At 33.0% G+C, this 17,151-nt stretch overlaps 1 protein-coding gene across 1 annotated transcript in view; it reads left to right on the top strand.

The window, feature by feature from the left end:
• The first annotated feature begins 851 nt into the window (after positions 1 to 851).
• LOC123708583 overlaps positions 852 to 17,151 on the top strand; it is a 58,677-nt gene continuing 42,377 nt past the window's right edge. The window contains exon 1 of the mRNA XM_045659363.1: positions 852 to 1,007. Coding sequence (XP_045515319.1) covers positions 974 to 1,007 — 34 coding nt within the window. The 5' untranslated portion in view covers positions 852 to 973. The remainder of the gene's footprint in view (positions 1,008 to 17,151) is intronic.

Genomic DNA, 17,151 nt, shown 5'->3' with positions numbered 1-17,151 from the left:
TTGCAAAGTTTTGGTTGGCTAACAGTGCTCTTCGGTATTTACACAACCAGACAGATATTTTGAATATATCTGAACCCAATGCAGAGTATAACTAGAAAGACGTTTAACAACATATAACATAATATATCAAATATAATAGCAGAAAAACTAAACAAGTCAACGGTTTTAGCCGACCCCAAATAAATATGGATCTTAAGCTGACATCACATTTATAGGGGTCCGTGTAAATAAAACCTAAAATTATGACGAGTTGCCATCTCCTAAAGTAGAAAGAGGTTTATAACTATACATCTTTTATTCATTCTTCCGTTGCGATATATTTCGTAATAAAATGGAAAAATCTTACCGGGAATTCGGTAAGTGTACCCGTGTAGAGTTCATTGCAAAAAAGTAATATTTTTTTATGAAATACAAGGTAGGAGGCTGTATTTTTATTATTAATATAGCACATATAAGGTTCGGATTAGAGTTGTTCACCTTAAGCTATGGAGATATAGAATACGAGTAGAATACTTCCAACAAAATAGCTCCACCAACTAATAAAGTTTATATATTTGTATTGAAAGGCACACTAACCGTTGAGGTAAGTAAATAATATAATCAATCCATCTTTATATACATTAAAGTGGTTTTTATTATAAATATATATATATTAGGAAGGAAATAATTATGTAATTTCAAGTGCAAATATTACGAAATCAAAAAATTACATAGAATCGTGCTATCACCGCCTGAGTATAGTATCGAAAGGCTTCGTAAAGAAACAAATTATCTGCAAGTGTATACGAGCCCTAATGTAACTGGGTGTTATCAAATTTCAGTTTCGCTTGAACGCCGGCAGAGAGCGCCCGTGTTCCTGTGATCCGCGCCGAAATCTTTCGTGAGATGTGAATTGTTTATTTTAATGGAATGTTTCAAAGTGCTGCGTAAATAATGTGATTGGATTATGTATGTGTGAGTCGCGCCAGTAAAAATGGTCGTGTTATTTTTTATATCTATGTTTGTTGGTGAGTTGTATTTTTGTTAGTCTTAGTTTATATCCATCGCATACGAGAATAGACTAAATGTATAATTTATTATATGGTATTGATATGTTTATCACTCAGCCTCGTGAAATGGCTACAATTAAAATATGTGTAAAATTTTATAAAGGTTTGACCAAATAGCTAAGTACCATTAATTAAAAATAATTAATCGGTGGTTGTTGGTTCTATTTATATAACATTAGCAGGCCCTTGAACATGTTTAATTAACCCAATTTTAAAATTAAGATAAAAAAAATTCCTGATTTTTAATTCCAAGTACCATCATGTATACTTCACATTTATAAAAAGTCAGCCGCAATAGTTGAGCGAGATATTTTAAATTAAAAGTAGTAATTTTACTGAATATGATCGTTTGATACGTCCCTTAATTGTATGATATTTATTTAAAATTTCCTTCTTAACGAATTATCCTTTGTGTTATTAAGAACAGTGGAAATATTAGCAGTTTTCAAGTTGGTAATGGCCATATAAATACCACATGTTCTAGAAAAAGTCATTTTATATTTGTAATTTATATTGTGTAATAATAATAATTGGCTTTTTAGGCGTTTTGATTACGTATTGCGATTCGTTTCTTATATGATTACTTAGGCTAACGACGTAACGGCTACGGGCTACGTATTTTTTGGTTAAAGCTTTTAAAAGTTTTGTTTTACGTTTGCTACGATTTTTGTACCACATGTATTATTCCGCTCAAAGAGCGAAATATTCTCAAATGGTCGAAGTAACTAGGTTTTGTTCGGGTTTTAGTTTTTCAGCCAGCACAGTATGTTCAGCCGAGCACACTGTTCAGAACAATTGTTTGATTAATCATCATTACGATAACAAAGGGGTTTTTTTATTTTTCCATTTGATTGGTAGGAACATACAATTACTATTTTTTATTTATACATATAAAACAAATAAGCTTAATTTATTACTGTTACAAATTTTGTACCAAAGCTTTCATTTTAAAAGTCCGTCGTAATGCTTATGAGTCCATGTTTTTATTTTTCGTGGTTAGATTTCGTTATATGCTAGCACGAAACTTACACACGCTACGTAAGTCATTTTTGATTTATATCACTATTAATTCTAAACAGGAAAGTCTAGGTAAGTAAAAGGCGTGTACGTTTGAAGCCTTCAACATGATGAATTGAGGTTATACGGCAATTTATTTGAAATTTAATAACAGTAATGGCGTTGATAGAAAATGTATTATTACATATATCGACGTCAAATTAATCAGATAGTTTTTAAGTAATACTCGTCCCTAATTAATAAATGTAAAAAATACCCTCAGTCAGCATTTTAATGTTTATCATGTATCGTGTCACACTGGAAAACAAAACGTGAAAATCATTCTTTTACATTTTCCATAACAATGTACTTTTATAGCTTTTATAGCAAAATTCTAGTTACATAAAAAACTAGATTTTTTTTGGTGTATGTATATTTTTCTTTAGTGACACGGTCTTGCCAGAAGTCACATTTAACATAACACAATGATGATTAGACTCCAATAACCTTCTACTGCCCTCATGATGCAATTATGCAGTTAACCGTTTTATGCGTTTTTTGATCTGGGGGTGAGAAAAACAAAAAACGCAAGATGAAACGTTAAACGGATGTAGTGAAGTATCCTGTCGCGTCAGCGTATAGAGATGCTGTTAATTCAAACACAATCGAAAGCTTTTGTCTTATGTTTTACATTTGAGCTTAGGCCGAGAGACCTCATTGGTCTACCGCCAGATGGGGCCGCCTAAGTATAGAACAGTCGTTTTTTCTACATTTATTTACTTATTAAACTTTGTTCCTTTGTATAAAACATCTATAACTAGAGTTATGTAGGAGTAAATCTGAAGCGGGTCACCAGTCAATGTATAATTTTGATATCTAGTCTGGAAACTTGATAAACAAACACACTAACACTATGCAAATAACAAACACTCAAGGGTGCTTGAACAAATAAGATGAATATGATTAACAAGTTTGGTATAGTGTAGATTGAGTTGACAAAATTATAATTACGCCATTTCCAACTTTGCGCTTCTTTTATTATAGCAAGTATTCAGTGAGTGTAGTATATTCTGTACTTAATCAGGCAATTGAATCCGAGAGTAATAACAATTATTTGAATTTGGAACATATTACAGCCAAATCAAGTTCTTTTATTAAAATCTATATATATAAAAATGAATCCCTATTTTCCTTGGTCATGGTGAACGGCTGGACCGATTTCGCTAATTCTTTTTTTATTGTGTTTGTTATTGGCAGGAGAAGGTTCTTATGCTTATATTAAGAAAAAAATATGAACATTGCGCGGAAAATTTGATAGTTTAAGAATACTTAGCCATCATATTAAGTAATCCTGACTTTTGTTACATAACAGAAAAACAAACAAAGAATGTTGTATATCATAAAGCATTAAAATAATAAACACATTGTTTCTAATAAAAATATTTAGTATATTCGAATTCAATATTGTTAGTTAAGACTCCTGTCTTTTTAAGACAGGATAACGTCTGTCGGGTCCGCTAGTACTATATGAAAGTGTAATTTATTATTTAGCTTCCAAGCTAAGTAGAAAAAAAATTGGCGTAATTTTCTTTTAATGTCAAAAAGCGCGGCTAATTGTTTAATAACAAATACTGAAAAGGTTAAAGCGTTATTAATGGTAAGTGTCGCCTAACGTCATGTGATCGTAATGTAACATTAATTTTTCGAATGACCTTTGGACCCAATAAAAGTTGAACTTTGTCATAATACTCGGGACGTAACTCTAAACTTTAGGGTAAATAGTTTTTGCTTGCGGGTACAAAATAGTTTGAAGTGCACTTAAGTTGGCCTTTATACATAAGTATGTAGCTTTTTCCCGCATCTACCTTTGTGGATTTACAAACTTTTGAGCGGTAAAACTTTAAACTATATGATGTCCAACAATTGAGTTTATATAAAGCTATAAATCTATTATACTGATACAGAAATTGTATTGTTTTATATTCTCCTTAATTTAGGCGAGTATGTTAGATTTTAAAGGATTAAAGGACTTATTTTTAATTGAAACTAAACTGGTTTTTAAGCGTACTTTTTTATTACTCATTTAATTCCCCTTATAGAATTCACTTAACTGCATAGTCACGAGTTTGGTCGCATCCATTTCAATAGTGTTGGGCAAGTGGTTTCAGTGGGCACCTTTCAACCCTGAACATGCATAAACACATACTTATATTTAAATAACGTATCAAGTTTAGCGGACAGCAGTGTTGGCCCAGTGGCTTCAACGTGCGACTCTCATACCTGAGGTGGTAGGTTCGATACCCGGTTGTGCACTAATGGAATTTCTTTCTATCTGCGCATTTAACATTCACTCGAACGGTGAAGTAAAACATCTCGAGAAACCGGGTTGCCTTAGACCCGAACAGTCGAGGGCATGCGTCACATAATGCTGATCACCTACTTGCCTATTAAATTAACAAATGATCATGACACTGATACAGAAAAGTGAGGGCCAGATCTAAAAAGGTTGTAGCACCAATGATTTTTTTTAATGTTTACAGGATTGAGTACTTTATTTAAAATATTGTAATGATGCGTACGGATATATTTGCAATTAAGAAATATTTACTATAAAATATAAAAATGTAAGAAATATCATTAATGTCTCGTTTAACTGAAAATAAAATTTACAGTCGCTTTACAAGCGTAGTGTCGTGGAAATAAAATCGAAGGTTCGTTATAAAAACTGTGATTCGTTAGAACGCCTCATATTCTAGAAAAGACACGCTTGGATGGTTCCACTCATTTACTATGTATAGGAAAAAAAATATTGATTACTTTTTTTCATAATTTTTTATTTCTTTTTACAAACTGAAACTAGCCAGTTAAGCCAGTAAGGTGAACCTTTTTAGTATCTGACACGCGGCGTAAATTTTTGGATCTAAGGCATACGGAAACCTGCACAAATATCTATTGGTACATATTCGTGAGTTGGAATCGTTCGTTCACGAGAACGATGGTTCATGTGCACTGTGGTTCCTAAGAGTAGGTAAATTTCATCAAGTTTAAATTCTAAATTATCTATACATTGCAATATAAAAATGTATACCACCCAAAAACAAATATTTATAAAGAAAGATTCTACCCATGTTTGCTGTTGACGCGCGTCTTACTTTATAAATTCAATTGATAACATTCGTATTGAAACGTGTCTTCTAAAATTAAAAATACTATTTTACTGCAAAAATAAGCATTATTAAGATTTCGCGCTTAAATCACTATTGTTGTAAAAAGAGGTGTTATGCAGAAGGTATGGAACAGGCACATTTTTGCGTCACAATAAAATAAATGGTCATTAGAAGTATAGGTCTATCATCTATGCTTAACATACAATGACGATTGTCAGTCTATGGCATGCGAGTTTTATACCTTGTTAAATACCAGTGACACTTGACAAAAGTGATATTTGCGCAAGAGAAAGGAATTTTTTTTTATCAAATAATCCATTCATTGGAAATTATTAATACATAAATTCAAATCTACCATAATTATTTAAAGTACAGATTTAAATGCATTCATTCATAGGGATCGTGTTAAATAGACTGATAAAAATTTAAATACTGTTTAACTTTGACCTTTTATACAATCACCGAGGTCAATTGAATGTCAGCAACGCCTTTACCCTTTTTATTTACTTTTATTGACTAAGATTCTAAAAATATCTACGTGCAGAGGATTTAATATATCACTTTTCTGGGATTTCTGAGCGAAAGGATCGCTTGTGCGGCAAGATATCTTATTTAATTGAATATATTTTATTTTAACATCATATACCCAATAAGATAAATAATGCATATGATCTCACCATCTGTTATTAACTATATTCTTTTTGGTGAACAAATCGCCATGTCTTACTGTATCCCTAGTCTACAAATTCCATGCTTATAAAGTTGAATGAGTTAGTTTCACTATGATCGAACCTTTGATTCAGGATTCACGTCATATGCGTTAAACACTAAGCTATAAAGCTGGCTTTTATATATAGCTAACAATAAAAATGTTTGCTAAAGAACCACTCAATTCAATTCATGATTTTTAGCAGTTGCAAATTGTGTACGCTAATAAAAAACACATAATTCTCACAAAACTAAAACAAAGGCACAGCTTTCAATATACGGTGAAAATTTTAGCTCGGAACATATTTATTGTGTTATAGGTTCACATTCGATAGCACATATTGTGCTGTATTTTAAATAAAATCTTTTATGAATAATTTAATAAATTTCCTAACATTATTACGGTGGACGATTTTTGTATTTTTTCAAATTTCCAGATACTTAAAACGTATAAATTCATTTGTTTTTGTAATAGGTGGCAAGCGGATAGCAGGCTTATCTAATTATGGTGATACCACCGCTCATGGACACTCACATTGCCAGAAGGTTCGCAAGTGCGTTGCTGGCCTCTTAAGAATTGGTACCCTCTTTTCTTGAAGGTCCTAAGTCGAATTGGTACGGAAATAGTTCAGTGGGTAACTGGTTCCACATACTAATGGTGCGCGGCAATAACTGCATTAAGAAACGCGCAGTTGTAGAACGAGCGGACGTCGAGGTGATACGGATGGTATTTAATAGTTTAATGTATGAGAATAATTGATATGTGTTTCACAATTATTCAGTAAGAGCATCGTTAAGAAGCATTTCTTAGCCCTGAGGTCGAGCGTTCGAACAAAAGTATGAAAAGAAGATATGAACGTTTTTCGTAATACTTACATATATTTATCCTCAAATCTTTAGCAACAATTAAACATATTTGTTTTCCAATCTCAGGTTTTCCATCTAGCAATCACACACATGCATATTTCAAACGTATTCTGGTTCTGTAAACTATCTATTTGTGTGTATCAAAAACTGCTGTTGCGTTAAAGACATTATTGTGATACGATATCTCTTTAATTTCTTTACTGATGTTATGTCCCCAAATTTGGTTCAATACTGACGGATGAAACTTCATAAAAATATCCCTAATTTAATCGTGTTAATAGCGTAGTGTTAGTCAGAAAAATATTAAACACTATTTAACTTACAAGTTCTGGAACACAGTGAAACAGATTCGTAAATCAAAGTTCGAAATTCGAATATACTTACTAAAAATCTTTTGAAAATATTCGTATCATTGAAATATTCAAGTTAAGCCTTAACACGTATTTCGTCAAAGGAACTACTTTTCATATTACCTCCGCTCCGTATAAAACATTCAGTAAACTTCTCAATAGCAGTGTGACGTACATTGAACGGTACTGAGCTTTCGGAGCGAAACTCTTTGCATTATATCGTACTACTAGTCCTTCTAGTGGTGTAACTACTTCACTATTTTTGTTATAAAAATACTATGCATAGGTACTAAAATTATGAATATTCAGAGTACGGCGCTGACTAATACAATAAATATGCCAAAACATTCAAAAATAAGAGCTTCTTTAAACTATATTCTACTAAAAAGTACACAAATATACAAAAAAATATTTTGTAACTTGGTTTTAAATTTCTTTCTAAGCATAAATAATTCTAAAGCTTTTTACATCTTAATAAAGTCAGATGTTTAACATTTTTCAAACCAAATTTTTGAAAGACTTTTCTTATACGACCGTATTCCGCGTTGCATTTAGAAATAGCTACAACTAAATTGAATTAAAACTTAATTTATTTACCATATTGCGAAGATTCATATTCACCATCTTGCGCACTCGAATATATAACACAGAAGATTTCGTATGCGACGCAATCTAAAGAAAAGATGTGTATGTATACGCGTTAGAAGTTATACTTCTTTAGCGTAACGAGATAAAAATCATTTTATTTTTCGCTTTGTTTTACGTTTGTAGAATAAACGATACTAACAATAGAAAAAAGTTATTTAATACATTGAAAGTTTTATTACAACGCATTCTCTAGTTAAATAAAGTTGATTTAAATATAACAAAACAATTATTTCTACATAATTAATGAAATGGATATTTTTATTTAAAATGTTGACTGACTTGAGGTGATTTTTGTGGCGGTGTGCGGCTTTTGGTTTTTTTTGTTACGATATGCGGGTGTCGGTTTTTTGTGTCGGTGTGCGCGCGCATAAAAAATTTCCTCTCATCATTTTTCACTAACGCGCCAAAAGAGGTATAACTTCAAAAATCTATCCATTTGTTAAATTATTTATTAAAACCTAAATATATTTTGTCGTCCTATTAGGTTTTACAAAAAACTTGACTAACTCCGCTCTCTAATTCATTACATAAATCATCCAGGAGTTAAATCGCTATTATTGACTAGGTTATTTTAGTTAGATCCGGTCGCATACAGATCCAGGTTAAAACCGGTGCATGACTAGTATTTTTCTAGTCCTGTAAACTCAATTAACGGACATCCTGTTAAAAACAAACGTCTACTAAATTTAAACTCGACAACGTTAAATGAAAACGGTGACATTCAAACAGTGGACGTGTCGTAGCGGCAAACTGAAAACGAGGTGCAATCTGCTTGTTTGTGTGCTTTGAGAATTCAACTGTATTTTTACTTAGTTCAATTTCATTTTTTATCAGATAAATCGCGCCTTTTGTTTTTTTTTCTCTGTTCTTCTGTTCTTTGTGCTCGATAAAGAATAAATTAAATAAATCTATGGCGCTACAACCTACTTGGGTCTGGTCCTCAGATTTCTCTATCTGTTTCATTATCATTTGTTAATCTAATAGGCAAGAAGTTGAAGGCAAGTCGGTTTCCTGACGCTGTTTTCCTTCATCTACAACCTCAGGGATGAGTACGTTCCACGCTAAAGCCACTAGGCCAACACAGCTAGGTAAAGAAGCTTGCTTTTTTATAGTCTAAGCAGTGTATGGCTAGTGGTTTCAACTGGCGATTCTCATGCCAGTGGAGGTGATAGGTTCAATCCCCGGCTGTGCACCAATGCACTTTCTGTCTATGTGCACATTTAACACTCGCTTGTACGGTGAAGAAAAACATCCTAAAAAGAAGCGGTATTCCTTCGACCCAAACCGTTGACGGCATGTGTTAGACAAAAAAGTTATATTTGTCTATTAAGAAAAATAAATGTTTCCGACACCAACAGACCTAAAAGTTTGTAGCGCCATTGATTTTATTTCATTATAGTCTTGGTAGTGCTTTCAATAGATCTGGATTGTACTGTCGTGATAAGTTCTCAACAATACAAGTGAGATTATCTATGGCTAAATATAAAACTGAAAACATAATTTCTATAAAATTTCATTCAGATGGAATCAGTGATGTTAACCGAATAACTTGTGGAGATGTTTGCTTGAATATAATTTGGCACTGCATGTTGCTACTCAAAACATTCTAAATGAATACGAAATGAAAGCGCAGTCCCTATTTACTTAATGGAATTTTCATTGAAATTTATGAATTAGCACAGAAAACTCCATAGCTCTGTTCAGACTACTAGCTTCTAGTAAAGTAGACCTGAGGTCGACTCTTGAAATATTAAATATAATATTAACTTATGGCTACTAGGACTTACTTACTTTCTAGGACTTTTCTTATGGGACTAGGTATAGTGCCTGCTTAAGTTACTTTTGCATGACTATATTATTCGAACTTATCGAATCGAGAACTTCTTTTCGCCTTAATATGATTTTTTTACTTAGCCTAGCCTAGTAGCTACATAACATATGGAACATTTTGTTTTGCTAAGTACTAATACATTTTTTCTCTCTTAACCTTACTCAGAGATCAAGGTGTTGTACCTTGATCTCTGAGTAAGAAAAATAAATAAAGAAGAAAAGTAAATGAAAAATACTAGAATTGGTCCAGGCGTATGCGAGTTTCGAGCTTACCAACATATTTTGCTTCATTTTTATTTATATAAATTAAGCAAATTACTAATCACAGTACCTAGATCAGGCCATTGAGTTATTTAATAGTTAATTATCATATCATAAACGTACAATTTTGTTTACTAAAATCCCTTAAATAAATTTGTATTTTTACTCAAAAAAGCCTTATCTTTTTAATTTGTATTTTAAATTGGTAGGAATTAAAAGCACAAAAAATTCACACTGTAACGGTTGTCAAAAATATACAGAAGCTTTAACAAATATTTTATTTTGTATTTCGAGTCAATTTTCTCATACTGCCCATAACCAAATTTAATATATTTCACAAATTTGATTAGGAGACCAATATTTTGTTTGATGTTTATTTTACATAAAATATTTTAAAACTTCGTAATAAGTTATTAGTATTATTCAGATACATAGTTATTCTCGACTCATTACTGAAGGCAGTGCCCGGTCCTTTAGAAAGCTTACGTGGGGTCAAACGTGTCTCGCCAATTCGGTGGATGTGCCCTCGGAACAGCTGCCAGATATAGCAACAGAAGCCACCTAAATCAGCTAGGGGTGTAGGGCACCTTAGCGGCCTTAAAAAAGACCGGTGCGGATTTTCCCGCTATTACGCCACTAGGCACATACCGAGCGTAAGGCTCTAGCGCATTCTGGAAAGACAATTAAGTCAAGCCAGCAAGAGGCAGAGGTCTACTCCTCGTCAGATGTTACTCCAGTCGGGAAATGAAGCAAGTCGGAGGTATTGAAAGGTGTTTCCTCCAGGGGTACTCGGACCCGAAGTCGCCACTCCCTCGCCACGCCATCTCACTACCAGGTGATCTGCGGGCTTATTATAAAATAAAACCTTTAAGGTCCTATATTTTACATGTATTAATAAAAAAGCGCAGTAGAGACGGAAATAGATAACGGACCCCAAAGTCAAAGAATGCAGCAATGGCTTAATATAATATATCCCTTTTTAATTGAGAAAACAATTATTTTATATGAATATTATTATGTAAGCTATCTTTGAGAGTTTATCTGATAATCAAATAGTAATTATAATTTATTCATTCCCGTATGAATTTTTGATTCAAAGATAAACCTTTTAAAAATGTTATGTTACCTTTTATCATTTAGAGTTTCAGTATTCTACAGAGTAATTTAACGCTCCGAACTTTTGAAAGATAAAATCTGGTTCTTTCAAAAACTATGTTTCTTGAATGAACTCTCTTGAGGTTATCTATCTTAGTTTAAATAGAGCAGGCAAAATGAAGCGGAGTTGTTGGCAACCCGCGGGAGCCATAACTCACGGTTATGAAACTACCAATATGCTTACATTCAAAAAACATTTCGCTGTGTAATATAAACTGAGTACTCAGCACTCAATTCAGTTCTGTTTAACTGCTTATAAAATCTTCTCACTGTTAGAACAAATATTTCGTTGTGCAATTGATTGTAGTGATGTGTCATGTTATTACATTAAATATGGCAAACACTGTTCTGCTACTTAGTAAACGTATAGCGGCCAAGCTGAGCAAGCCTAATAGAACTAAAAAAAGTAGTGGTGCAATTTAGATCTGGGCCTCAAATTTTAATAGGCAAGTCGATCTGCCTTCTTTGACACACGCCGTCGAGTTTTTGGTTATATGGCATTCCCGTTTCGTCAGGAAGTTGCCTTCCCCGTAAAACCCAGTGTTACGTGCAAAGAAAGTTCATTGATGCACAGTCGGAGACCAAACTTACGATCTCAGAGATGAGAGTCGCACGCTGAAGCTAGACCAACACTGCTCCGCAATAGAACTTACCTAATAGCATTTACATAGCATTGGTCAATTACGTAATAATTGACTTTACAGGTCCAGATATAAGCGTTGTACGGCTAAAGTGGACGTAAAAGAGTTAAAAGCAATAGCGTATACGATATGAAAGTATAAAACCTAAAACCGCACGCCAATGTTTTTCTTTAATAACATTATACAGCGCGAATTTCGCTATGAGCATGAATATTTATTCAAAGTGTACACGTAAGTATGTTATAAATAATATAACATGTTTCTTATTTAAGTTTAGCCCTAATCGCGATTCAATTGGCTATTACGATTCCTTAACTTGTGTATAAAGAAAATTACGGTATAAAATCTTCAAAAATGTACAAAAACCCCGAGCTTATTCGTATTCTATCGAAAAGTCGGTAATATTTACTTTCGCCAGTCATTTGGGAATCGAGCAATATTTTCGTTTCACCGGAGGAAAGTAAATAGCCATGATAATCTTTAAATTAATCTACGGGGAGGCTTTGCAACGTTTTTCACAAAAATTTATTGTAACAAAAGTACTTTGTCGGACAAAACGTGTAGGCGGACTTGACAATAGGTAGCTTTGTGACTTGACATTATATACGTATATTTAACAATCATACTAAAAGATGTTTTCATTGACACGGGTAGATTGAATAACTTTTACAAAGAGAATAATTATAAAAAAATGTATTACATGTATACGTAACGTGAACAATAGATGTTCTATATTTATAGCTACAGAACACGAAATACAGTGGCGCTACGAACCGCTTTAACTTCCAATACCGACAGCAATGGTAAATCCCATATTTTTGTTTGCAAGTTCGATATCTCTATATCCGTAGCGCTGATGTCACCTTAGCGCCCTCGCGCGAAACAAAAGCTCTATTCCAGATCTAGAGCGCTGTTGGTATCACTTTTGTAAGTTACTGAGTAAGGATCCTGGCCTCGCCTTTGATTAAGTATCTTCCTAAATAAGATAATAGGTAGCTTTCCGTGATAAACACACGTAGATTTTTGAGTTCATGTGAGAACCATTAGAAAGAAAGTTTAAACTGACCACCTAATAAACTTTTTCATTTGTCTATAATTTTAGCATTCTTGTTGAATAGAAATTAAATAAGCTTTTTCTTTGAAGGTAGAAATCATTAAGTAGCTATCTAAATTTTATTCTAGTCGATTACGATTATATCATATAACAGAGAAATAGTAACATTTTTACACGGAACGTATTTAATTTCAACTTATCACTATATAATCTAACGTAGTAGTAGTACAAGAAAGCAGCATACAGTATTCTTTAATGCCGTTAAAGTACCAGCGATTCTAGTGTTATTGTAGATGTTCACGGCCGCTTTATATTACTTGAGGTTAGCTCCTGTTCTATAAAACTTAACGGCCTTATTCGACATTCAAGTTTCAGTATAATATAAATTGTGATTAAATGCTGTCATTAAAAATTGGTTTTGTTAGGGCAAGACAACCTTTTAATTTTTATATACAACTATCACATTACATAACACAATTTAATGTTTATGTAATATCAAAGCCGAATTAATCTTACTTCGAAAATATAATTGGTACCTAGATTTTTAGTACTTAAATATATACGTCTCCTAGGTCACAAGTAGACATAATAATACAGACTCTGTAGGGAGGCCGATGAAACATTACATCTGGGGCGCAAATCCCTTTATTAATCCCGGCAAAAATGAGGCTAAAATAAATTTTTGACGGCAATTACGCTGCTTATTGTTTCAGCAATGATTTATTTGTTAGTGCAGCCTGTGTTTTCAATAGTTCTGTTTATTGGGACAAATGAAAGCTTTTCGGAATTAACTATTTGTTTATACAGGCTTGTGATAAAATCTTTCAACAACCAACCGCTTGAACTTTATTTTAGTTTTACGGTTGTTTTAATATATTTACTAAATAGAGCGATTTTAATATTAAATTATTGTATGGCATTGAAATTTACAAGTCTACAAATATTGAAATAATTTACTGCCCTGGGTAATTTAAAACTCGTTTCGTTATAAATGTAATGATCATCATTGAAAAAATTAAATGTGTCTAACAGTTCTCAAATGAAGAACGGACGATAAAAACGGGTTCACATTTCCGCAACTGTTTCATGACTAACACACATCTTTATAGGCAAATAGTCAGCCTTCTGTATCATACACGACAGTATTTGGTGTACTTCATCACCGTTCAAGTGGTCATAGAAAGAAAAAAGAAAGAAAAACTTTATCACACACAATGTAATTAAAGTAAAGTGCGCTGGCATTAGGATTTCCTGTGTAGTGGGCAGAAAGTCCCTTCCTTTTAACATATAAACTGTATTTACCTTTAATAGTGAGTCGGGTGTCGAACGTATAACCTTCCAACGCTCATATAAGCTGGTATATGTTTGGTCTTATGTGACGAATTTGAGGTTTTATACAGGATTTTTTACGCAACTAGAATATAATAAAATCTTCGTCTAAACCGTTGTCTGTGGAATTTTCTTTGATCTTGAATTGAGCCAATGTCAACGGCGTGCCTTTGAAGCCTGTTTTGTTATGAAGGTTACCAGCTAAGTGCTTGTACACTCAAACTCAAATTAACTTTATTCATATAGGTAACAAGTTCACTTATGAACGTCAATAGAAAAGATGTTAAATTGACTCTAAATTTACATTTACTACCTGTTCGTAAGTCAAGGGCGTAGAGTGGGCAAGAAGATCTGGTAAGAAACTCTCCACTAACATTTTTGAGTCGATAAACTGTTTGAAGTGGATCATTCAAATATTAGTCAAATCTATAATATATTTATGTAACGATTTATTGAATTATTAACGTTTACGCGAGTTTTGAATTTATGTAGTACAACTTGTTATACCGAAGAATACAGTTTTGTCAACAAAGTTTAGTTCACTGTCCTTAACTTTCAGTTCAACAATATTTCGCTTTACGCTAGTAGTTGTAAATCTAATACATTTTGTTTTATTCTTTATAAACTTTAATTTTCATAAGTTTCATTACGCTTAAATTACAATAGAAAAATCTTAAATAGAAAAATAAATATCAAGAAAATTGTATTTAAATGTTTGAAAAAAAAATAGGTTTATTTTATCCTATAAAATCTAAATCACCTACACAATCAAAATATTATGATTATTATTTAGGCAGAACTTATGCTTATTGAATAATATAAAACAATTAATAAAACGCTATTTAATAAAAAACACATGAATTTAAAGGATGAATAAAAAATATATATTCGTCGAAAAATAAGAATACAATTCTGATATAAATAAGCCATTCGTCATATTTATGTAGTAAATTTGTGGTTTTCAGCTAATATTAGAACACTACTTATTTACATAGAGATTAGTATAAATTCTCGACGACATTACATATATAGCCACAAGACATGTAAGTTGGTTAACTGCACGTATAAATCTCAACTCTGAGACAATCTCAAGATCCACTTGGCTTATGCGGTGGTACAAAGCTACATTCTTGTTTATTTGTAATTGTCCTGATTGTTTTGTTTTCGAATGATTGTTTGAGTGACATGCCGATTTTACTGACTATTATTTAATGTAAATTCAGTCTTTTGTAACGTATTTTTTATCTTTGTGCGTGTCAACCAAGGTTTAACTTTTAAAAAAACCTTATATGTCTTTGTTCATATAGTTTGTAGGTTTTCAATTCCCGGTAAAACAATAATTGTTTCGACAATCGTGTATTTTCAATAATATAAATTAATATAAAAATTACGTATAACCGAAATTGGCACCGGTTTTATGTATAAGTGCAATATATATTAAGAAAACTTACTGAAATATAAAAGTATGAAGATAATATTACTTTTTGAACGTCGATCTCACATATAAGCATTTGACGCATTAATAATTCGTTTTGACAGAAAATGGAAGTCCATTATAATCCTTCCATGGGTTTTTATCGCTTAAAATTAATATTAAATCTGGTACCTTTGTATTGCTTTAAACCAGTGGTTGGCAAACATTTTTAATGGCGGGCCACAAAGTTTAAGAAATTCTAAAGGAAGGCCAGAATTATACAAAAAATGCATTATTGTTAAAGCTTTTAATTATATTATATTATAAAAACAATACAAATAGAATCTACTTTTTCTTCTCGACTGTCAAAACGTAATTATAACGGGCCACATACTATCCATGCTGATAGCTCTTCGGGCCGGATTAAATACTCTTTCCATCACTGCTTTAAACCATAAACTAAAGACTTTTCATTTAAAACATGAATACTTCATATTACGTACATACCTCTACGAGTATAACTACAATACAATTAAATATATTCCACATACATATGAACGCGTATTTCCGCAACAGTAAAATTAATAGTTCCCCATTCCAGTAAGTAGTAGTATCATAAATCTCAATGTCTGGAATGGAGGAACACTTACGTTTAAATATTGTTTTTATTTTTAAATGTTTGGTTGTTGATGATGATGATGCCTTAAATAACATTAATTTACACTATCTATATAACTCGAGTGCTTTTCAGCATTCGTGGTCACCAACTGTCACATCACTCATCAGTTTGACGGTTAACTTTTTGGTATTATGATTGATATTTAATGAAATGTTGCAATATACGCTATCTATTATCGTCGGATTTTTATGAATTGACTGATTTATTGATAATGTGTATAATAACAACAATTAGCACTACAATGTTTTAAGATTTGGACTTCTTTGCTCATATTTCTGTACCGGTTTCGTGATCACTTGTTTTTTTTTCTAGAAGCCAGAAGGTTACACTTCTGACATTTCATGTCGACTTATGCGTATTTCACCTCCCGCTGTTTTGCTTTTCCGTACGAACATGCGCACATAGAAACTCCATTAGTCGCACCTACGACCTTAGGGATGAGAGTCGCGCGATGACGCTACTAGGCCAACACTACTCGTTGAGTATAAGAAGTAAAATGACGGCGTCGTGACGGCACAACCCCATTGCCCACTGGTGAAATAACGTGTGACAGAGGTTACTTCACCAGCGCAATAAGTCAGCCCCCTCCTAATGGGAGTGTCATGCTGTGGCTTTCGGGCTTTAGCCAAATGGACAGGTACGACCGGGGCAGTACCACTCTCTCTCAGAAAAGCGGTGTATGCATGCATAGGTTCGCCTTATTGTAGTCGCGTTTCGTGCCACGAGAGATTCCCGGCCCTCCCCCCTTCTTCAAGGAATAAATATGAAGGTACAGGTTAGGAGGTTCAAATCCAGCCTGTCCACTTTCATCTAGAGACTGCGAAGCCGGCTGTGTCCTATCCCGACTGCTTATTCTGCATATCAATGATATGTTGCAATTAGCAACTCATTGCTATGCGGTCGACAGCACTGGGGATACTGTTTACACTGGCCGGGCAAATTTGTGTCTAAAGTTAACGCTCTGGTACGTCTAGTCTCGGTCTGGGGAATACTTTATCTAGTC

This window comes from Pieris brassicae, chromosome 4, assembly GCF_905147105.1.
Source record: "Pieris brassicae chromosome 4, ilPieBrab1.1, whole genome shotgun sequence".
NCBI classification, from domain to species: domain Eukaryota; kingdom Metazoa; phylum Arthropoda; class Insecta; order Lepidoptera; family Pieridae; genus Pieris; species Pieris brassicae.
The sequence above is the reverse complement of the archived record's forward strand: the minus strand, read 5'-3'. Positions and strand labels throughout refer to the sequence as shown.